Below are 25,124 nucleotides of genomic sequence, written 5' to 3' on the forward strand. Positions count from 1 at the left end.
ATAATAAATACTTAAAACTGTAATTAAGGAAACATTTTCTTGGGGGGGGGAGGGAAAAAAAAGATCTAAATCTACATACTCAAAGGGCTTACCATGTAATAATGACCCAAAACAACTAAAACATATAATAGTAAATTACTAGACTTAAACAAAAGATTATTTGGGCACCTAGACAATATTATGGAATGCCTTTTAAGAATTAGTTTATAATAAGACTTTACCTATAGAAAATTGAATTACATATTTGAGATACCCAATGACAGAAAACATAAGCTAAGGATTTTATATCCAGCAATACTGGCTCTAGAGTGAACAGTTAAAACACAAACTGTTTTCAAAATATAAAAACTCAGAGAACAAGATTTGGACATCAAAACTCCTATCTAATGTGGCAGAAGTGGGGGAACAAGGGAGTATAAACACAAAAAATTTTTAAGCAGTTCTCTGTAATCAAATTGATGGTAGAATTAAGCGTTCCTATCCTGAGATATTTGTGTCTATAAGGTAAAATAAAGCAAATGAGTGACTGATTATGAGATACTCTATTATTTCCAAAGGATTCAAGCAGTAGGATTCCTAGAATGGAAGGAGACATAGGTGTAATATAAAAAGATTAAGTAAAAAACACTCTATAGTCCTGAATTTAAACTGTAAATGTGAGCACTGACTCAAGGGCTATTTTATCTTTAAAAAATACATACATGTATCCAAAAAAAAAACCCCAATATTCAATTATACAGCAATTTTAAAGTGTTCAAATATTTTTTCTCTGCTGAGATCCCTGGAGCTTATCCAATTCAATTTTATCCATACTCCCATCCAGTTTTTCTCTTACTCTTTGGCCTAAAAACAAACAAAATAACAAAAAAAACCGTATAATGTACATGGCTAATAACGAACTCTAACGTAAACCAGGACTCTGGGTAATAATACGTCACTGTAAGTTCATCAACTGTAACATATGTACCACTCCCGTGTCAGCTATGCTGATAATGGGGAAGGATGTGGGGCCAGGGGGCACATGGAACTCTCTGTACGTACCACTCAATTTTGATGTTTAACTTAAAACTGCTCTAAAAAATAAAGTCTATTAAATAAATTTTAAATAAATAAATGCAGATTTCCCCCTTTACAAATACCCATATATATTTATCTATGTATTTCCTACCTCTGTTCACTAAGGAGTCCTAGAAACTGTGACCAACTTGGTAGAAATAAGCATCCCTAGCAGTCTGGTCTTGAAATACCATTTCCCCACTAACAGGAATCAGGGCTCTTTGAATAAAATGGCCAATTACAGATATGGAGTAGGAAATGGACAAGATGGCTAGAATATCTTGCCATGGAAGAGAACAAGAAAGGTAACTACTAGAGTCACTGCTAGGGATTTTAGGGTCAAAGTGACAAAGAAGCCAACTTAAGGAGATTATACATATATAAATCTCTGAGTTCATAATGACATTTATTGATCACGTCCAGAAAATACCAGGGAAAACTGGTAAATAACAGGAACAAATCCTGTTTGTTCTTTATGAACTATAATAGTGGGTAGCCAAATAATTGATAATGGGAAGCATCTCTTAGAAACATATCTCTATAAAAGTACTGCAATTAATAAATGAAAAACAATAAAATGAGAATATCACTATTTTACAACTCCCAGTGAATTAAGATGTAGGCAATGAGCACTGATAGCAGCCAATATCACAAAAAGAGATGCAACTAGATATGATGTGATAAAAGAAGACAATACTGCTTATACCCTTGCCACCAGAATCAACTATACATCTCATCACGCCGTTACATCCAGCTGCCAATTTACAGAAAATACGTAGGTCAAAGAAACATACTGAAATGCACCGTGAGTATGTAATCAGCATACATGTACTTTTTATAGCTTTCCGTATCTATATTTTATTTTTATTTAAAAAATGATCTTAGGGCGCCTGGGTGGCTCAGTTGGTTTAAGCAGCTGCCTTCAGCTCAGGTCATGATCTCACAGTCCTGGGATTGAGCCCCATATATTGGGCTCCCTGCTCAGCAGGGAGTCTGCTTCTCCCTCTGTCCTTCTCCCTGTTCGTTCTCTCTCTCAAATAAACTAAAATCTTTAAAAAAATAAAAAATAAAAATAAAAGGGGCGCCTGGGTGGCTCAGTTGTTAAGCATCTGCCTTCAGCTCAGGTCATGATCCCAGGGTCCTGGGATTGAGCTCCCTGCTCCGTGGGAAGCCTGCTTCTCCCTCTCCCACTCCCCCTGCTTGTGTTCCCTCTCTCGCTGTGTCTCTCTCTGTCAAATAAATTAATAAAATCTTTAAAAAACTAAAATAAAATAAAAATAAAATAAAAAAATAAAATAAAATAAAAATAAAAAATGGTTTTTAAAATAAGAATTTTAAACATTTCTTCTAAAGATAAATACTTCTTAGAAGCGAGAAAATTCACCAAGGTCAAGGTTCATACTGTTCACACTGAACTCATTTTTTTGGTACACTTAGTAATATACCCTATAAAAAACCATAATATTGTCATTACTTTAGTTCTTTACTCCACTAAAAAAGTGAACCAGGGAGCATCTCTCTGTTATATGGGATGCTGCCTAATTCATGAATTGCTTAATAAAACCACTGAAATTTTCAAATAAAAAAAAAAAGTGGGGGCACCTGGGTGGCTCAGTCAGTTAAGCATCTGACTCTTAATTTTGGCTTATGGTTATGATCTCAGGGTCATGAGACTGAGTCCCATGAAGGACTCTGCACTGAGTATGGAGCCCGTTTGAGATTCTCTCTCTGCCTCTGCCCCTCTACACCCTGCTCGCTCTCTGCCTCGCTCTCTCTCTCAAAAAAAAAAAAAAAAAAAAAAAAGTGAACCAGTATGCTACAGAACCCTGAAAGAAAGACCTTGGTTTCAAAATTTATTAGAAACATTAAAAACTTACTGGGTAAACTTTTAGCCTCCAACAAAGTCCTGAAACTTGAAGAGGTGGACTGTAAACAGGGTCTGCTCTCTGACGCAAAGTGCTGAAGTAAAAGAAAACCAACCAAATTCCAAGATCAAAACTGTTGTGAAATAGCAACAGGCAAAATCAAACTCCAAGCACTTTATTTGTTACTTATTTGCAGTCCTAAACAAGTAAATGAAGATGACTGAACAAATCAAGATTCTACTGTATAAATTTAAATATACTTACATTCTGAAACAAAAGAAAATGTAACGATACTGAAATATTCAGCAGTATCTTTTCACTTTCAGGTTTAAAAAAACCCCTCAAGGGCGCCTGGGTGGCTCAGTTGGTTAGGCGACTGCCTTCGGCTCAGGTCATGATCCTGGAGTCCCTGGATCGAGTCCCGCATCGGGCTCCCTGCTTGGCGGGGAGCCTGCTTCTCCCTCTGACCCTCCCCCCTCTCATGTGCTCTCTCTCATTCTCTCTCAAATAAATAAATAAAATCTTTAAAAAAAATAAAAATAAAAAATAAAATAAAAAAAACCCTCAAAACTGTGACATTCAAGGGGCACCTGGGTGGCTCAGTCGGTTAAGCATCTGACTTTGGCTCAGGTCATGATCTCAGAGTCCTGAGATTGAGCCCCATTTTGGGCTCCATGCACAGCTGGAAGTCTGCTTGTCCCTTTCTCTCTCCCTTTGTCCCTTCCACCTGGCTTTGTGCACACACGTGCATATGCGTGCTAATAAAATCTCTTTTAAAAAACCACAAAACTGTGACATCCAAGGGAAAAGGAAAATATAAAAATAAGACTAAGTGTCCTGAGTTTAATTACCACCTCAATAAGCAGTCTTTCACCATAAAAGAAAAGAAAAAAATAATGTTTCTTCCTCACATCTTTGTAGTACAATTATCTTTTTTTAATATGGAAAAACTTAAGAAATGTGCTAAATCTTAATATATGTGGGGATATCCTCAGAAAGTTTATATTTTAGCCACAAAATTATCCCATAAAAAAAGACAAATGGGAAGTGGTATAAATTTTCACAGTTTGGCCTTCTATCGATGGTTATCAACTCCTGGAATTTCTCTCCCCAAGGAAAGGCCTTTTATTTTGTGGTTCTCCATTTCCAAACTGTCACTGAAGACAAGTCCCTTAAGACCTCTATGTTTTAAGATCCTTGCTTCTAATCTTAGAGAAAAAGCAGTAAAAGCTAACAAAATAACATGCAAGTTACTAAGCGTACAAATTTCTTACAATTATGTCCTCTCATCCATAATTTCTCACTTTTAGCTAAGATAAATGGACTCAAATGGACTTCTTCCCACTCCTCTTATTTCTGAGGATAGGTGGCAGGTGTCAACGACCTTAATAATCCCCATCACCCCTCCTTAGCAAAGGCTAAGTGGACCCTCTTCTTTAAAAAAATGGTTCCTTTTCCCAGAGTAGAGAAGCAACCTGCCCTGAAGATATAATACAATCCAGACAAATGACCTATACGTTTCTAATATTAAACTTGTTTCTTCTAAGATTACATACTGAGTGACACAGTTCATTAGGTCTGTATCCTACCCGGGAATGATACCTTCCTGGCTCTTATGTATACATACAGAAAACCTCAGTTGTCAAAAAACTCTTACCTGAAATTCTCTAAAACAAAAGTTGCTGTATCATAAGATGGTACTAATTCACTAAAAAGAAGCAAAAGGCAAAAAAATTATTTGGCTTATTAAGTTTAAACTTTCATTTAGTTAAAAACCAAAGTTAAGTCCCTCGGTAATATTTTAAAAATGTTGTTAAAACTAAGTCCCTAAGAAATATTTTTAAATCCTTACTAAAGTAAACATTAAATCAAATGAATTCATAAACCATCAAAAGGTGACATCAAAAGTTCACAATTAGAGACCCAACAAATACTTTATAAAATAGCTGGGGTTTTTTTAGAGGCAATATATGATTAAGTATTAAAATAAACATAAGAGACTTTCAAAAGTACTCATGGAAACAGGAAAAGGAAGAAATGGGTGCTTAGGCTGGGAACCTAAAATACGAAACAAATATAAACAGGTTTAATAAAGTCAAAAGAAACAGCAAAAGACATCACAATAAATCTCCAAACTTCCTTCTCTAGAACAAATTATGAGGAATATTGACATTCTTAAATACTTTAAATTCTCAACTACTAGCAAATAAATCTATATCATTTTATAGAATAAAAATAATCACATGGGGACAAATAGAGTGGATGAACACATTAACAGTTTCTTGGCAAGGCAAGATTACTGCAGGCAACTCTAGCTCCATACAGTCTTCTCCAAAGGGAACTGAACTATATATATAACACAACCACAGGATATACCCTTAGATCATGTGAACAGTCTGTAGCATTGTCATTCAAACACCTCAAAAGTTAGAGTCAGTAAAACATTTTTGATAAAGATAAACATTTATGATAAAAACATGATAAATACCATCATAGATAGTATTATAATATACAGTACTTATATTTAATAAATAAAATTATAAATTTACCAAGATATACTGTAAGCCATTTCACTACATTCTCAGATATATCTTCTAAAGTTCAATTCATGAAAATTTGTTATTACCAAAACAAGATATAACATCCACAGCATTTTCATTGTGATGGTCCCTAAAGAAATTAGTGATTTGCCAGTGAAAATACAGCATAGATTTAAAAATATATGATTGGGGGGGGGCGCCTGGATGTCTCAGTCAGTTGAGCATTTGGCCCTTGATTTCAACTCAAGTCATGATCTCAGGGTCGTGAGACTGAGCCCTGCGTCGGGCTCTGCACTGGATGTGGAGTCTGCTTGAAATCCTCTCTCCCTTTGCCCACCTCCTTGGTCCTGCGAGTGCACTCTCTCCAAAATAAATAAATCTTTAAAAAATATATATTATTTTTTATTTTATGGTAAGTATGTACAGATAAATAGCTCGTTATCTTTTTCATAGTAAGTAGATGAAGTTTGCCCTGCAAGAGTTAACTATATAGCTACTATCTTATTATCAAGCACTCCTAACCATATCCCTAGGCAGCTGTTACCTTTTCTTAGAAGACTCACATTCCTCATTCCCAGATGTTTGCCTGGTTAATCTTTACTATTCCTTTATTAGTCACAGACCACTACTGGAGGTCTGCTCTAACTTCTCTCCATTATATGCTCTCCTCACACTCAATATAAACAAACCCCAATTAGTAGGACCAATGTAATTAGTACCTAGGAAGCCTACCTGGAACCACAAACCTAATCAGAGATCCAAGGAAGTCTCCCCAGGATAATTTTCAAATTTGGTCAAGTCATGATATGCTTTTGGCTATAATTTCATGCAACTTCCAATCACACCAGTGTTGGTCAGTTCTCTCACCAAATTCATAACATCTTTAACAATGTTTTTTCCACCATATCCTTAATATCCAGCGTGATACATTTCCTTTGTTGTTGTTTTTGCTGTAAGACCAGACTACCGTTGTCATATTTTTATCAGCCATTAAGGGTCAAAAGGGTCCACCAAAACACAAAATAAGTAGAAGGAAATGACATGTTTAACTCAGAACAGCGGGGTGGAAAGCTTAGGAGCTAAAGAGCTAGAATAGATTGCTAAAGCTCACTAACCAAGAGAGCATAGTACGTCTGCCCTAGCTCTCACTTGCTGAGAGAAAATCACATTCAGAGCACAGAAAACATCTACCAATCGTAGGGTATTGTGATATACTACATATGTATAATTTTTAGGGAAACTTTTTGAAAAATAACATCATTAACAAATTAGTGCTATGGGGCAGCATTAAGCAGGACGCATTATATAGCTGACCCTTGAACAACATGGGTTTGAATTGTATAGGCTCACTGATACGTGGATATTTTTCATACAGTGCAGCAAATGTATTTTCTCTTATGTTTTTCTCTTCTCTAGCTTACTTTATTGTAAGAATATAGTATATAATACTTACAACATGCAAAATATATGTTAATCGACTTTATGTTATCCATAAGGCTTCTGGTCAACAGTAGGCTATCAGTAGTTAAGCTTTTGGGGAGTCAAAAGTTATATGTGGATTTTCGAATGCTCAGGGGCCAGCATCCCTAACTCCCGCATTGTTCAAAGGCCAACTGTAATTGAGTAACAAATATTAGATTTTAATATACAATTCTCTATTATTTAACATGGAATGTATACCCTCTTTCATGTCTCCTGTGTAGCACCTACAACAGTACTAAACATATAGATGGTCTTAAATAAATAACACTGTACTTGTTCAGTAACTTTATTCTCCATTGTGGCTCCACCATGAATCATCAACCAATGGAACTTAAAGCAATCCAGTTCCATGAGAACAAAGCTTAGGAACATTCACCACTACCTTTGCACAACTAAAATTTGATCTGTAACTTAATGTCAATAAATGGTGACCTTTCTTATTTGGATCTCTCTCTACTATGCTGATTCAATGCATCAACAGATGAACACCTCCTTCCTGGATACTGCAACCCACAAACTGAGTTTCTATTAAAAACTACAGTTAAGTTACAAGTCAAAATTTCCAGTAAGGCAGCAATAAGCTTTACTGAGGACAGAGAGGGTCCTAAGGTGAACTTTATCCATGGAAAGCTCCTTAATTGTCATACTTTCTTGTTTTTTAAATTTTTGGTGGTTTCCTCTTTACTGATGTTCCTCCTACCTTCTTCCCTTGCTCCCTGCCTTCCCAATTTCAGTCCCTTCCATCTACACCCAAAAAAGAAGGTAATGAAAAGGAAGGGATGGTTGGGGTTCTGAGCCACTTGGGCAATTAGGGAACAGAAAGCAAAATAATCACTGGATGTAAGAGAGATTTGACAAGAAGTCTAATGCAGAGGTGCCTGCTTAATGAGCCGCTGCAAGCAATATCAGCATAGTTTATCTGTATCTACAGTTCTCAAACTTTAGTGCAGGATTACTCAGGATGCCCAAGATTCATTTTCTGGACACCACCACCAGATTGTCAGGGAAGAGGCCTCGGAATTTGCATTCTGGACAAACACTCCAGCTGGTTCTGATAAGTGATCCATACACCATACTCTGGAATGAAAAACATTTACCTTTAAAACTTACATTTCATTCCACTGGTGATGGAATGGTTCAGAAAAGGTATTCTTTAAAACTGAAATGACTGACCGTTTTATCAAAAAGGCAGCCTTGGGATACTGGTGAACATCCTTAGTTCACCCATATCTACTTAAAGATAGCAAATACCAAGTCCTTTTAATAATATTCTTAATATTCTTCTTGATTAAAATAGGAGTATTATACCTGGTTTGCTAATTCAGAGAGAAATGAAGACTTATCAGTCAGAACTACCTGAGTTCTGGTTGTCAAAAGAATTTTCCCTTCTGTTTATAGGACTGTGGGTGGTCCAGTTATGCCAGTGATTTTAAACCAGGGGCAGTTTTGCTCCCAGGAAGCATTTGGCAATGTCTGGAAATATTTTTGTCACAACTGTAAAGGAAAAGGTGCTACTGGGATACTGCTAAACATCCTACAATAAACAACATAGCTCCCTCAACCCCACAAAGAATTATCCTGATCAACAATAACGGTTGAAGAACCCTGGCTTGCACTATACAGTCTAGTACCATCAATGCCCTGTGGCCATCAGAGGGCATCACATATTAAAGAAAAAAGGCAGTTAACCATATAAACATTTTTAAAACAAAGGCTATTTCCTAAAGGTACCACAGCTCTCAACATACTAGAAAAACCTGGCAATATTCCATAAGCCATCTTTAAAGTCTAAGATGGACAAAAATCTCTCGTTCCAATATATTTTTATCTGAGGCAGTGGTTTAACCTCTCATCATAGGAATCAACTAAGGAAATTTAAAAAGAAAAAAATACAAATGTCTAGTTATACCCAATGTTATGGACTGAATTGTGTCCCCCAAAATTTGTACATTGACGCCCTAACCCCCAATGTATTTGGAGACAGGACCTTTACGGTGGTAATTAAAGTTAAATGAGGTTATAAGGGTGGGAGAGACCCTAACTCAATAAAGCTCATGTCCTAGAAGAGGAAAAGACACCAAACACTGATCTCTGTGTTTGAGAGAAAAGGTCTTTCGAGGCTGCAGGGAGAAGGTAGCTGTCTGCAAGTCAGCAAGAAGCCTCATCAGAAATCAAATGTCTTAGCACCTTGATCTTGGACTTCTTGCTTCCAGAACTGTGAGAGAATAAACTTCTGTAGTAAGTAACCACCCAGTCTGTGGTATTTTGTTACGGAAGTCCAAGCAGACTAAGATTTTATTTCAAATGACCTGAGGTATGAGCCAGCACTGGTAATTTTCAAAAGAATCCCAACTGAATATACAACTAATGTGAGGAACCACTGCTCTACCACCACATGCTTGAAAGAATATGCTGTTCAAAAGAATTCTAAGACTGCTCCAAATAAAAACTAAAAAGATGCATAGAATGCAACCGTTTCCTCCCACTACCTTTTAGAATATGAAGGTAATATCATGTCACCTTCAGAATCTTTTGGCATTTCATCTGTTTTCTGAGTTTTGCTTCAGACAACATATATGTAAGCAATACAGTCACTGTGTAATGAGATATAAGTAAACTCAAAAGGTAAATAAAAGAATGAACATACTACATCATGGATGGACCTTGAGAGCATTATGCTAAGTAAAATAAGTCAGAGAAAGACAAATACTGTATGATCTCACTTATATGTGGAATCTCAAGAAGGGGTCAGAAGGTATAAACTTCCAGTTATAAAATAAGTCATGGGGATGTACTGTATAGTATGGTGACTATAGTAAATAACGCTGTACTGCATATTCGAAAGTTCCTAAGAGAGTAGATCTTAAAAGTTCTCATTACAAAAAAAATTTTATAACTGTTTATGGTGAGAGATGTTAACTAGACTTAATGACGTGATCATGATTGTGTCGTGACCAATTAATATGAAGTTACTGTCAGTTATACCTCAATTTAAAAAAGTGAACAGATACTAATGAAACTGAATTGGGATCAATTCATGTTCTACAGAAGGTGACACTCTAGGAAGAAAGTAACTCCTAATTCAAGCTCCTCTCTTCACAATCAAGTGTAAGTCCACCAGTATTTTTTTAACCAGATTTACATGCACAACTAAAGTTCACCAGACCACATCATTATAAATAACACCCTAAAAAACCATGGAGTTAAGAAAAATAACATTCTTTTGAAACAAGTGTATGTATTTGCACATAAACTTCAGATAAAAAACTATGTCATACCTGGTAAAGTCTGGTGGAACAGGAGTGGTAACAAAGGATGCCATGGGCTTTCGATGAACTTGCTGAAACATCATGAGGATCTCTGAGCTCTTAGATATCAATTCACTCTTACTACAAGACCGCAGCTGTGTGAGGAAAAAAATTGAATAAACAAAATTAATATTTAATGGCATCTCAAAATCCTTAATAAAGAATAAAAACAAATTATTTTGGTTAGGGGCGCCTGGGTGGCTCAGTTGGTTAGGTGGCTGACTCTTGATTTCAGCTCAGGTCATGATCTGGAGGCCCTGGGATCGAGCCCCACGTCAGGGTCCACTCAGGAGGGAGCCTGCTTGAGGATTCTCTCTCCCCCTTTCCCTTGTCCCTCCCCACTGCTCGTGTGTGCTCTTTCTCTAAAATAAATAAATCTTTAAAAAAAATTATTTTGGTTATGTGCTGGAAAAAAATGTGAGATAAAAATAGAATGACTTTCAAAGTGTTTTGAGAGTTAAGAAACTACATAGGATCTAGGTTATTTCCATTCTAACGATGAAGTCATTGAAGAAGCGTATTTGATTTTTTTTTTTAAAGATTTTATTTATTTGACAGAGAGATAGAGAGAGAGCACAAGTAGGCAGAGTGGCAGGCAGAGGGAGAGGGAGAAGCAGGCTCTCCACTGAGCAGGGAGCCGGACATGGGGCTCGATCCCAGGACCCCAGGATCATGACCTGAGCAGAAGGCAGCCGCTTAACCGACTGAGCCACCCAGGCGCCCCGAAGCATATTTGATTTTAATGCATTTTTCTCTCCTTGAAGCTACCACAGATATATTTTAGACTGGCATAGTGAAGCTATTATGTATATTAACAAACAAACCTCTATAGGTCAATAGCCTTCAAACAAGAATTTCTCAAATTGCATTCCAGGAAGGAGAGAAATGTTAAAATGTAACAGACCCAAACAAGTCTTAACCTACATCAATTTGGAACACACCACTTTATGTAGTGCCAAAGGTAAAACTGAGAAATTCAACTTTAACAAAATAAGTGTGGTAGTTAAAAAGACTTTCTATTCAAGACAACCAATCTGAAGTCTTCATTCTGCCATGCACTAATTAATTAGTATGACTTTCAGAATCTGTTTATCTGTAAAACTGAAATAGTATCTGCTGCTGCTTGCTTGTTACAACAATCATGAAGCCGTAAGTGAGAAAGCTTTATAAACTGTTGTAGACTAAACTGTGTCTCCATCAAACTCCTATGTTAAGTTCTAACCCCTAGTAGCTCAGAGTGTAACTACATTTGGAGATAAAGTCTTTAGAGGACACAGAAAGAAAGTACACGTCTGCAAGAGACACCTCAGGGGAAACCAAACCTGCCGACACTGATCTCGGACTCCCAGCCTCCAGAACTATAAGAAAGTACATTTCTGTTGTTTAAGCCTCCTAGTCTGTCGTATTTAGCTATGGATGCCCTATCAAATTAATATACTATCAAATGCCATATAAATGATATTCATAACACTCACTACAACTAGGTTTGTATCTTTAAAATGATGGTTGTTTAGGGGCGCCTGGGTGGCTCAAATGGTTAAGCGTCTGCCTTCAGCTCAGGTCATGATCTCAGGGTCCTGGGATGGAGCCCCACATCGGCTTCCCTGCTCAGTGGGGAGTCTGCTTCTCCCTCCCCCGCTGCCACTCCTCTGGCTCGTGCTCTCTCACTCTCTCAAATGAATAAATAAAATCTTAAAAAAAAAAAGTTAAAAAAAATGATAGTTGTTTATAGCTCACGAAGAATAATATGACTGGTATCATAAGAAAAATATCAAAACTTACAGCTTGTATTCAAATATTTATTGAATGCATATTATAAATATCCTTCCTTGATCCCATTTCCTTCAAAGATAATTCACTGAACTTAAGTTTATTATTGCTATACATGTATTTCCACATTACGTGTTCAGCAATGTTCTGTTTTAGACTTTACATAAATACTATCAAGCTATGTCACGATGTAGCCTACATTTTCTTACTGCTGTTTGAGATTTGTTTATTGATATTTATAAACCTACTCATTTCAGCAGTTTTAAAGAGAATATCATTGCATGTATATAGCATTAAGTTATTTTTCTCTGTCAATGGACAACTGGGTTGTTTCCCATTCTTCATTATTATAAGTAACTCAGGAGTAAAGACCCTTGTGCACAGTTCCTGTACACAGATGCAAGTTTCTCACATTATGTCTTGATACAGGACAAGAATCCCAACTTTTTTTTTTTTAATCCAGGAGTATGGTGGCTATTTGGGACCCCTTGTCTTTCATATTAATATTGGAATTTTACCAAATTCTGAGAAAATTCATGTTGAAATAAAGATGGAACTACACTTGTAGAATGATATCAAGAGAATCGTACATTGGGAATATTGAACTTTCCCCTAGATAAATATACTGTAGCCCACAAAATGTAATAGGCTACATTATTAAACATAACTATTTTATGTGCCATTAAGAAAAGAAAGTCAATAAATCATGGCTATATCAACTGTTAAGACACATCCCATTTCAAAGATGGTATAACAACATACATCTGAGAATTAATGAAATACAGGATATTTCTTCATTCAATTCTTTCTTGTTTCATAATAGTGTCTACAAAGATCTTCAACAGGGGTGCCTGGGTGGCTCAGTTGGTTGGCTAGGCGTCCGTCTTCAGCTCAGGTCATGATCGATCTCTGGGTCCTGGGATAGAGTCCCACATCAGGCTTCCCGCTCAGCAGGGAGTCTGCTTCTCTCTCTCCCCGCACTCCTGCCCCTCCCCACTGCTCATTCTCTCTCTCAAATAAATAAAATCTTAAAAAAAAAAGGTCTTCAACATATTTTATTAAACTTATTCAAAATTCTCCGTTTTTATTACTATTATCAATGGGATTTTTTAAAATTAAGTTTTCTAGCTGATTATTCCTGATATATGAAAACACTATTGATTTTTAGGTCCTGATTGTATATCCAGCAACCAAGATTAGCTCACTATAAAGGTGTTAAGTTATATACTTTCTATGTAGATAACCACATCCTCTGCAAATAACCAATTTTATTTCTTCCTTTCAATATATTTATACTACATTTATTGTCTTAATTTAATACACAGGACTGGGGCCTGGGTGGCTTAGTCAGTTAAGTGTCCAACTTGTGGTTTGGGCTCAGGTCATCTCAGGGTCATGGGATCGAGCTCATGTCAGGCTCCACGCTCAGTGGGGAGTCTGCTTGAGATTCTCTAAAATAAATAAATCTTTTAAAAAGAATACACAGGACCAGTACACTCAGAAATGAAGCAATGATAGGAGGCAACCCTGGATTCTTTATCAGAGAGATTCTCAAATTTTACCGTTTAGATTGTTTCCTATAGACCTTTAAAATAAAGTTAAAGTTACTGTAGTTCCCCTTTATTCCTGGTTTGCTAAATAATTTGGCCATGAATGAGAATCAAATATAATAATATTTTAAAAATTATTATCCTATTAATTTCTATTTATATATTCATGTGGTTTTGCCCTTTAATCTCAAATTATAATCAAGAAGACTTTTCTGATAATGAAACATTCCTTTCATTCCTTTGATTGACCTTGCCCAGGCTTGTTGTTTTTTTGTTTTTTGTTTTTTGTTTTTTTAAAGATTTTATTTTGCAGAGGCTGCTGGGAAATGGCGGAGTAGCACGTCCCTGGGCTCACCTCTTGCCACGTGGCTGCCTAGAGAGCACCCACATCGGCATAAATAACCCAGAAAGCAGCCCCCAAACTGGCAAAACAGACTCTCCACAGCCCGGCATAGACAAAAGGCCACAGCAAAGCAGATCCACCCCCTCTGATCGCTCTTGGCAAGATCCCATCAAAGCGGTGCCACAAGCCTGGCAGTGTGCGCGCGGCACAGACAAGGGCCAGCACCACTCCAAAGTGAGTCCTGCCCCAGCGAGAGGGGAAGATAACCACACACCAGTCTGACTGTGACCCCAGCAGTGGGCTGGGGGCAGGCAGTGGGTCTGACTGCAGGCCCCACCCACCAACAAAAGCTTCTCAGGGGACGACACAGGGACAGTGCCTGCAGTTTGGTGCTACTGCATCTCTGGCAAATGCCTGGTCTGACTCAACTCAAGCCCAAGACAGCCCCGGAGCAGCCCACTAACACCACGGGCACCAGACTCTGCCTACAACAGGCAGAGAGCCAGCACAGACAACAGGACTGAAGGCAAACACATCCTAGCCACAACGGTAGGACACCCCTGGAGCAACACACATAGGAAACAGCCCCTGAAGCACCAGGTTCTGGGGAACAGACATTGCACTGCAGGACCTCTTCTTCATAAAGCCACTACTTTCAAGTGCAGGAGACGTAGCTGACTTTCCTAACCCAGAAAAACAGACAACACAAGAGACAGAATGAGGAGACAGAGGAATATGTCCCAAATCAAAGAACAGGACAAAATCAGAGCAGGAGACCTAAGCGAAACGGAGGTAGTATGTCTGATAGCGAATTTAAAGTAACGCTCATAAAGATACTCACTAGAATTGAGGAAGGAGTGCAGGACCTCCATGAGACCCTCCACCAAGAGAAGACATAAAAAAGAACCAATTAGAGCTACTGGACTCACTAAATGGAAATAAAAATAGACCATCTGGAATAAATAGCAAGAAAGAGGAAGTAGAAGAAAGGATCAGCCACCCGGAGGACAGAGTCATGGAAAGCAATCAAGCCGAGCAGATGAGAGGGGGAAAAAATACACAAAATGAAAATAGACCCAGGGAACTCAGCAACACTGTCAGGCATAACAGTCGCATGATAGGGATCCCAGAAGGAGAAGAGCAAGAAAAGGGGGCAGATTTGTCTGAAGAAATAATAGCTGAAAACTCCCTGAATCTGGGGAAGGAAAGAGAAATCCAGATCCAGGAGGCACAGAGAGCCCCCAACACAACCAACCTAAAGAGATCTGCACCAAGACACAAAGTAAATAAGATGGCCAAAAGTAGTGATAAAGAGAGAATTTTAAAAGCAGCAAGAGAAAGGAAAGCAGGTACACACAAGGGAAACCCCATACGGCTATCAGTGGGTTTTTCAGCAGAAACTATGCAGGCCAGAAGAAAGTGGCATGATAAATTCCAACTACTAAAAGGAAAAAATCTACAGGCAAGAATACTCTATCCAGCAAGGCTTTCATTTAGAATAGAGGGAGAGATCGTGTTTCCCAGAAAAACAAAAATTAAAAGCAAAACCAGCCACGTCCCTGTCACACACGATGCCATCAGCCTGTGGGTCCCAAATTCATAGTCCAGCCACCCTCCTGCCCAAGTCAGCATGCACAGCCTGCCACCTGCTAAATGCCAAGTCAACACGCCTTCACCTCAGATTGCCAAGGGCTCAAATTGACACTCTTCCCCTCAAATTCCAGCCCCTGTGCTCAAGTTTGTGCACAAAAGTGGGCATAATTATTACAGCAGAATGAAGCAACCCAAACATCTATTTCTGTGGAATATAGAATGGATAAAAGGAGAGTGCTAGGCTGAGAACATCTCCAACAAGCACATCAAAGAACAATACATACAGCATGATTCTGGTTAGTTTAAAAAAACAAACAAACAAACCTGGGAAGAATAAAACAAGATGAAACCAGAGGGGGAGACAAACCATGAGAGACTTCTTAAGCATAGGAAAGAAACTGAGGCTTGCTGGAGGGGAGGTGGGGGGGGGATGGGGTAACTGGGTGGTGGGCATGAAGGAGGATACGTGATGGAATGAGCACTGGATGTTGTATGCAACTGATGGATCACTGAACTCTACCTCTGAAACTAGTAATACACTATATTGTTAATTAATTCAACTTAAAATTAAAAAAAAGGAACCCCCCCCCCAAAAAAAAAGATTTTATTTTTAAGTAATCTCTACACCCAATGTAGGGCTCGAACCCACAACTCCAAGATCAAGAGTCACTCCACCAACTGAGCCAGCCAGGCACCCTGGTCTTGCTTGTTTTCATAAATATCCTACTGATTTTTGTCTGCTAGTATATTTTTAAGATTTTGGCATTTAGTTTTCAATAAAACTGAGCTTTAATATTCTTATATTGTTCTTATGACAACTGGTTATTAATGTTACATTGTTTCAAAGAATGGTACTTCTGTATTTGCTAAGAAAAAATTACTTATGATAGGCAACAGATACTTAAAGATTTGGTAAAAAAATTTCCATTAGTCTGAATTTTATGCCTTTTGAAGCAGACTTATTACCAATAAAATTCACTTAATGTTTCTTGTTTAAATTATAGACATTATGGGCGTCTAGGTAGCTCAGTTGAGTGTCCAACTCTTGATCTCAGCTCAGGTCTTGATCTCAGGGTCATGAGTTCAAGCCCTGCATTGGGCTCCACACTGGATGTGGAGCCTACTTAATAAATAAAATAATTAAATTAATTATGTACTCTTGAGTGACTCTTGATAATTACAATTTCCTAAAAATTATCCTCTTCATGTAGATTCTACCTCAATAAAGTTGCTCATACTTGTAAAGCACATAGAACACTGTCTGGTATATAGTAAGCACTATGTAAATATTTACTTTTAAAAATTTCTATTATTTAAATTTCTACTGTATTTGTAGTCCAATTCTTCTTCCCAATATTGGACGCTTCATTTTTCTTGATAACCTTGCTAGAATATCTATTTATGTTTTTCAAAGATCCAATATTAGGTATGCGGATACTCCCAACTATTTCACGGCATTCTCTTCTGTGAATTTCATCAATATCTTCACGATTTCTTTCCATTTTATGCTTCTACACTATTGTTCCTTTATTGGCTTGTTCAGTTGAACACTTAATTCATTTATTCATAATTTTCTTAAACTACATTTTAGACTAAAAGTGTCCTTCTAAATATCCCTTAGCTATGTCTGGTTATTTTAATGATTTATCATTTCTTTCTTTTTAAAAAAAAAAAAAAAAGATTTTTTTTATTTGAAAGAGAGAGAAAGAGAAAGCACGAGCGGAGGACAGGGAGGAGAAACAGGCTGCCCACTGAGTAGGGAGCCCGATGTGGGGCTCAATCCCAGGACCCTGGGATCATGACCTGAGCCAAAGACAAAAGCTTAAATGACTGAGCCACCCCAGGCACCCCAATAATTTATCATTTTTTTTTAAAGATTTTATTTATTTATCTGAGAGAGAGAGAATGAGAGAGAGAGAGAGCACATGAGAGTGGGGAGGGTCAGAGGGCGAAGCAGACTCCCTGCCAAGCAGGGAGACCGATGTGGGACTCGATCCAGGGACTCCAGAATCATGACCTGAGCCAAAGGCAGTCGCTTAACCAACTGAGCCACTCAGGTGCCCTAATTTATCATTTCAATTGCAATGTCCTCTTTAGCTCAGGAACTATGTAGGTATTTAACACCTCAGTGCATATTTACATATATATGATTTTTAAAATAATGCTTTCGTTTTTGATGTCTACCTTAACTATACTTTGGTCACAGAACATGTTCTTTATATAAATTTCTGAAATTTCTTCAGACTTCTATATACCTTAGTACATGATCAAGTATTGAAATGGTTTCATATGGACTGAAAAAGAATATGTATTCTCCATTTCTGGATTCAGGGTTCCACACATACCTTTTAGAGAAAACAACTTAATTTTTTCTTTTTCAAATATCCTCTATTCTTACACCTTTTGTTAGTTGGTGCTATCAGTTTATTAGCTATTTAATCACTCACTATAGTGATTTTATCAAAATCTTATAATTCTGTCAGTATCTGCTTTTTGAGTTTATCCTAGAATACAAAATCATAACTGTCTTACCTACTTTTTCTTAAGGTAGAATGTTCCCTTTTGTCAGTGTTACTTTTCATCACTAGTAATGCTTTTTCCCCCACTTTAAATTCCTGATCATTCCCTAGATCTAGGTCTTTTTTAAATTTTATTTATTTATTTGAGAGAGAGAGCATGAGAGGGCAGAGGGTCAGAGGGAGAAGCAGACTCCCTGCTGAGTTGGGAGCCTGATGTGGGACTTGATCCTGGGACTCCAGGATCATGACCTGAGCTGAAGGCAGCTGCTTAACCAACTGAGCCACCCAGGTGGCCCCCCCCCCCGATCTATGTCTCATTAAGTAGATCATTGTGGGATTTTTTTTTAAAGTTCAGATTAATCCATATACTCAAGATAAAAGAAAAAAATACTCAAGGGGCTCCTGGGTGGCTCAGTTGTTGGGCGTCTGCCTTCGGCTCAGGTCATGATCCCAGGGTCCTGGGATCGAGCCCCGCATCAGGCTCCCTGCTCAGTAGGAAGCCTGCTTCTCCCTCTCCCACTCCCCCTGCTTGTATTCCCTCTCTTGCTGTCTCTGTGTCAAATAAATAAATAAAATCTTAAAAAAAAAAAAACTCAATTCAAAAATGACCAAAACAGGGAACAAGAAACTGATAGGACAAACAGCAAGATATTAGACTCAAACTTCACCATATCAATAAGTACAATGAATGTGAACATCCTTAACATCCCAGTTAAAAGTCAAAGATTGTCCAACTGGATTTAAAAGACCAGAACCAATTGTATGCAGCCTACAAGACACAGACTTTAAATATTTAGAAACAAATACATTAAAAATAAAATGTCAGAATAAGATATATCATAGTTAAAGATGAAGTGACTTTTTGAAATCAAATAAATTTCGAAGCAAAAAATGTTACGAGGATAAAGAAGGTCATTTCACAGTGATAATGGGAACAATTAATCAAGAGAATACAACAATCCTAGATGTTTAGGACCCTTACAGTATGGCTTCAAAATACATGAAGCAAAAACTGATAGAACTGCCAAAAGACAAGACAAATACACGACTATTGCTGAAAATGTCAACAGCCCTCTCTCAATAATAAAACAAGTAGACAAAAAATTCACAATATAGTAGACCGACACAACATCACCCACCACCTTAACCTCAAGACATAACAGACTATCAGAAAATCCCCCCAAATATTTGGAAACTACATAACATTTCTGAAGGACCCATGGGTCAAAGAATAAATCACAAAGGAAAAAAATATTCTGAACACAAATGTCTCAAATCAACAATGCCAACTTCCATCTTAAGATTTTAGAAAAAGAGCAAATTAAACGCAAAGCAAAAGAAAGAAAACAATTAGATCAAAACAAATATCAATAAAATAGAAAACAAAAACAACTGAGAAAAACCAAAAGCTATGTCTTCGAAAACATCAACAAAAATAGATATCCTCTAGCCAGACCAATCAGGGGAAAAAGACACAAATTACCATTATCAGGAAAGAAAGAGGTGATAACACTGCATTCTACAAATATTAAAGGATAACAAGAGAATATCATGATTTTTGCACCAATAAATTTGGCAAATTCAAATGAAATAATTCCTTGAAAGACACAAACTACCAAAGCTCACTCAAGAAATGAGTAATATAAGGGCACCTGAGTAGCTCAGTCAGTTAAGCATCTGACTCTTGATTTTGGCTCAGGTCATGATCTCAGGGTTGTGAGATTGAGCCCACTCTGCACTAGATGTGGAATCTGCTTAGAATTGTCTCTTCCTCTCCCTCTGCCCCTCCCCACCCCACAAACTCGCTCTAAAAAAAATAAGAATAAGAAATAAGTAATATAAACTGCTCTATATCAATTAAAGAAATTGAATTTGTAGTTGAAAACCATTCCACAAAGAAATCAAGGCCCAAATGTCTTCACTGGTGAACTGTGTCAAACCTGTAAAGGAACAATACCAATTCTACACAACTTCTTCCAGGAAACTGAAGAGGGCATAGTTTAAAATTCTTTTGAGGCCATCATTACTCTAATAATGAAGCCAGAGAAAGATACTTTAAGAAAAGAAAATCACCATCTAATATCCCTCAGGAACAAAAATGCAAAAATTCTAAACAAAATTTACTTAATCAAATCCAATAATGCATTAAAAGGACAATGCATTAACCAAATCAGGGTTTTTATCCCCAAAAGTACAAAGTTGGTATAGTATTAAAAAAAAAAAAAAGTTAATGGGACGTCTAGGTGGCTCAGTTAAATGTCTGCCTTCAGCTCAGATCATGACCCCAGAATCCTGGGATGGAGCCCTGCATCGGGCTCCTTGCTCAATGGGGTGCCTGCTTCTCCCTCTGCCTGCCACCCCCCCAGCTCATGCGCACGCGCTCTAATAAATAAAATCTTTTAAAAAAAAAAGTTAATCCATTTAAAGAATGAAAAAAGAAAACCATATGATAATCTCAATACATGCAGAAAAGGAATTTGACAAATCCAACATTTATTCCTAATGAAAATTCTCATCAAACAGGAAAAGAATTCCAAAACCTGATAATGAATATCTACAATAGGGGCGCCTGGGTGGCTCAGCTGGTTGAGCATCCGACTCTTGATCTAAGCTCAGGTCTTGATCTCACAGTTGTGGGTCTGAGCCCCACACTGGGCTCCACGCTGGGCATGGAGCCTGTTAAAAAAAAAACAAATCTACAATAAACCCACTGCTAACATCATACTTAAATCAACACAATACTAGAAGTTCTGGTCAGTAAAACCTGACAGGGAACTAAATAAAAAGCAAATCAAAAAGAAAACTGTCTGTATTCAGAGATAACAAGATTATCTACAGGCAATCCCAGGAATCTACAAGATAGCAACTAGAACCAATAAATTTAGCAAGATTGAAAGATACAGGATCAATATATAAAAATCAATTACAGGGGCGCCTGGGTGGCTCAGTTGGTTAAGCGACTGCCTTCGGCTCAGGTCATGATCCTGGAGTCCCTGGATCGAGTCCCGCATCGGGCTCCCTGCTTGGCAGGGAGTCTGCTTCGCCCTCTGACCCTATCCCCTCTCATGTGTTCTTTCTCTCTCATTCTCTCTCTCTCAAATAAATAAAATCTTAAAAAAAAAAAAAAAAAAAATCAATTACATAAGCACAAGAAATCAGAAATTAAAATTTTTCAAAAACACTACTATAGCATCAAGAATTTTGAAATACTGAATAAATCTGACATAAAATGTGAAAAACTTGTATCCTGAAAAGTACAAAACACTGCTAAGAGAAATTATAAAAGACCTAAATAAATGCAGTCTTCATGAACAAAGACTCAGTATTAAGATGTTACATCTTCCTAAATTGATTTAGAGATCCAATGCAATTTCGATCAAAACCCCAAAACTCTTTGATACAAATTAACAAGCTGATTCTAAAATTCATATAGAAATGCAAAGAACCTGTAAAGAAATGCAAAGCAACTCTAAAAAAACAAAGAGCGAAGCTGGAAAGCTAACATTACCTGCTATCATTAAAAATAAATAAAGCAATGGAACAGAACAGAGTCCAAAAATATACCAATGTATATATGGACAACTAATTTTTTAAAAAGATGCAAAGACAATTCAGTGAAGAAACGCTGGTCTTCAACAAATGGTGCTGGAAAAAATGGATAACCATATACCAAAAAAATTTTAAAAACTACCTTGGATTCATACCTCACATTAAAAATAAATTAATTAATTAAAAAAGACCATAAACCTAAATATAAAATCTAAAACTACAAGTTTTCTACAAGAAAACACAGGAAAAACTTTTTATGATCTTGGGTTAGGTAAAAATTTTAGTTATGACACCAAAAGAACAAATTGATAACTTACACTTCATTAAGATCGGAACAGACACCTCAACAAAGAAAATATACAGATGGCAAATTAAGTTCAAGAAAGGATGCTTAATGGGGCTCCTGGGTGGCTCAGTCAGTTAAGCCTGCCTTCGGCTCAGGTCATGACCCCAGGGTCCTGGGATCGAGCCCCGCAACGGGCTCCCTGATCAGCGGGAAGCCTGTTCTCCCTCTGCCACTGCCCCTGCTTGTGTTCCCTCTCTCTCTCTCTGTGTCTCTCTCTGTCAAAAAAATAAATAAAATCTTAAAAAAAAAAAAAAGGATGCGTAACATCATTAGTTATAAGACACATGCAAACTAAAGCCATAATAAAATGCTATTACACTGCTATGAGACTAGTTAAAATTTAAAAAATTGAGTATATTATGTGTTGGCAATGATGTGGAGGAACTGGTACTCTCACAGACTACTGATGGAAACACAAAATGGTACGATCACTTAAGCAGAAAATAGTTGGCAGGCACTAAAAAGTTAACCATACACCTACCAATTTACCAAGCCACTGTAGCGCAGGTGGACCTAAGAGTAAAGGAAATATATGTCCATATATAAATTTGTATGTGAATGTTCATTATAACTTTATTTGTAACAGCCAAAACAGGAAGCAACCCAAATGACCATAAACAACTGAACAGAAAAAAAAAATGCGGCATATGCAACACACACACACACACACACACACACAGAAGGGGTGCCCGGCTGGATCAGTCAGAAAAGCATGGGACTCTTGATCGTGGGGTCATGAGTTTGAGCCCCACATTGGGTATAAACATTACTTTCATAAATGAAGATAAAAAAAACCCACAAAGGAACACTACCCACAATTAAAAAGGAAAGAACAACTGATATATGAAGGAATTGCAAAATAATTTTGCTGACTGAAAGAAGTCAAACAAAATAAGTACATAATATATATGATTCCAATTATAACTCTAGAAAATGAAAATTTATCTATGATAGAAAGCAGACAGGGGGGTTGCCTGGAGAAGCAGGAGGAGAATTTATAAAGAAGTGCAAATAAATTTTGGGAGATAATGAATACATTCACTATCTTGACTATGGTGACAGTTTTACAGGTATATACTTTATCACAATTTATCAAGTTATACACTTTAAATACATGCCAATTATTGTCAATTATTCTTCAATAAAGCTGTTTAAAAAAAAAAAAGCACATAGATCCCTAGATCCCTGCCCCTATTCCACCACAGATGGTTTAAATTTGTCTCAAAACTCCAGCAGAAAGGTGCTAGTTTATTCTCTGGAGGGGAAAAAACAATCTCTGGACTAGGGGAACATGCACAATTAAGAATATTAAAGAGAAAAACAAGAGTCTTTAAATAAATATTTACATACTGAATTCTATTAAGCTGTCAGTCAAGTGTAAAGACAGAATAAAAATATTTTCAGACATGCAGTCTTAAAAAATTATTCTGAGGGGCACCTGGGTAGCTCCATCAGTAAAGCATCTGACTCTTGATTTCAGCTCAGGTCATGAAATCAGGGTTGTGAAATCGAGCCCTGTGTCGGGCTCCACACTGGGCATGGAGCCTCCTTAGGATTCTCTCTCTCCCTCTGCCCCCCCACCTCTGCCCCTCACTCTTGCTGTCTCTCTCCCTCTCTCTCTCAAAACAAAGAAAAATTTATCCTGATTAACCTTTCAGGAAAACTAAAGGAGGATATGTGATACCAAAACAAGTAAGTAAAGCAAGAGAGAGGAAGCCATGGAAATCAGGAAACATGGAATTCAACCCAAGGAATAAGTAAAAAGGGCGCCTGGGTGGCTCAGCCAGTGAAACATCTGCCTTTGGCTGGGGTCATGATCTTGGGGTGCTGGGATTGGCCTGGCGTCAAGTCGGGCTCACTGCCTACTGGGGAGGAGTCTGCCTCTCCCTCTCCCTCTGCCCCTCCCCACAACTTGTGCTCTCTCTCTCTCTCTCCCTAATAAATAAAATCTTAAAAAAAAAAAGTAAATGGAAAAAAGTACATGGAATCCCCAGGATGATAATTAAAAGAATAATCTAAGGAAACAGCTATGTATCAGGCAAAGAAAGGAATTCAAGAATTCCAAAACCAAAAAAAAGACAGATTACTATATCAACTATTATGTAACACTATACACTTTATTCATTCCCTATGTACTTCATCCCCACCTACCCCATTCTTCTTCTTCTTTTTTTTTAAAAGATTACATTTACTTATTTGTCAGAGAGAGAGAGAGCACAAGCAGGGGGAGCGGCAGGCAGAGAGAGAGAAGCAGGCTCCCTGCTGAGCAGGGAGCCCAAGGCGGGGCTTGATCCCAGGACCCTGAGATCATGACCTGAGCCGAAGGCAGACACTTAACCAACTGAGCCACCCTGGAGTCCTCCCACCTACCCCATTCTATGAGGGCAGACGTTTTTGCCATTTTGTCCACTGCTATGTTCTGAACATCTAAAAAAAATGCCAGTTATATATTTGGTACATAATAAAAATTTCCTTAACAAATAAAAATGTTAATTTTACCATAAGACTCACTGTATATAATTGGCAATATTCTATCTCAAAGTCACAACTTAAGTCACAATGTCAGAAGATTTTTATCTTTTATAGATTCACAGATTTCTATGGGCTGTTCCCCATAAAAATAATTGTATTCTTACAAAACAGAATAAATCTTATTAATTTTATCTTGTTCCCAAACATGATGGAGAAAACTTGAATCAGCTGATTCCTATTTCATAAAAATTCCTAATATGGCACACATAGATCTCCCAGTCTTCTGGTCGTACATAATCCTGTCCAAAAAAAGAATTTTTTTTAAAGCCTGTTGATAGACTTTATTTCATTACATTTATTATTTCATCACCTGGTGCTCTACCTCCTGAAGTAAGGATTCCAAGAGCTCTGTTTCTTGTGTTAGAGATGTCTTCTGACCTATTTAAAAACACAAAATACCAACACTCAGGCTCATTACTGGTTAAGAATGAAATTAACTTTCATTGAACATAGTCAATAACAAGGAATCAATTTCAAGTAAATAAAACTTCACTACAGCTACCCTAAAACATTTTCCCAGAGCTTTAAAAGGTTCAATCTAATATTGTAGTAGCTTTGACAAGGGAATTTCAGAATCAACCCTAACTACAATTTTAGACAAATTGCAATTCAGGTCTGTTAAATTCATCTAGAAATACAATGACAATATATTCTGGAAGGAAATTAACGTT

At 37.3% G+C, this 25,124-nt stretch overlaps 1 protein-coding gene across 5 annotated transcripts in view; it reads right to left on the reverse strand.

Annotated features, from left to right (window-relative positions):
- Positions 1–25,124, reverse strand: part of TRIM37 (tripartite motif containing 37) — a 178,212-nt gene that overhangs the window by 84,244 nt on the left and 68,844 nt on the right. For all 5 annotated transcript variants that reach the window (XM_032428782.1, XM_032428784.1, XM_032428783.1 and 2 more), the window contains exons 8-11: positions 24,764–24,831; positions 10,222–10,346; positions 4,579–4,629; positions 2,934–3,015 (exon numbers count right to left, since the gene is read on the reverse strand). In XM_032428782.1, the coding sequence (XP_032284673.1) occupies positions 2,934–3,015; positions 4,579–4,629; positions 10,222–10,346; positions 24,764–24,831 (326 nt within the window). The remainder of the gene's footprint in view (positions 1–2,933; positions 3,016–4,578; positions 4,630–10,221; positions 10,347–24,763; positions 24,832–25,124) is intronic.

This window comes from Phoca vitulina, unplaced genomic scaffold (genome assembly GCF_004348235.1).
Source record: "Phoca vitulina isolate PV1807 unplaced genomic scaffold, GSC_HSeal_1.0 scaffold40, whole genome shotgun sequence".
NCBI classification, from domain to species: Eukaryota; Metazoa; Chordata; class Mammalia; order Carnivora; family Phocidae; genus Phoca; species Phoca vitulina.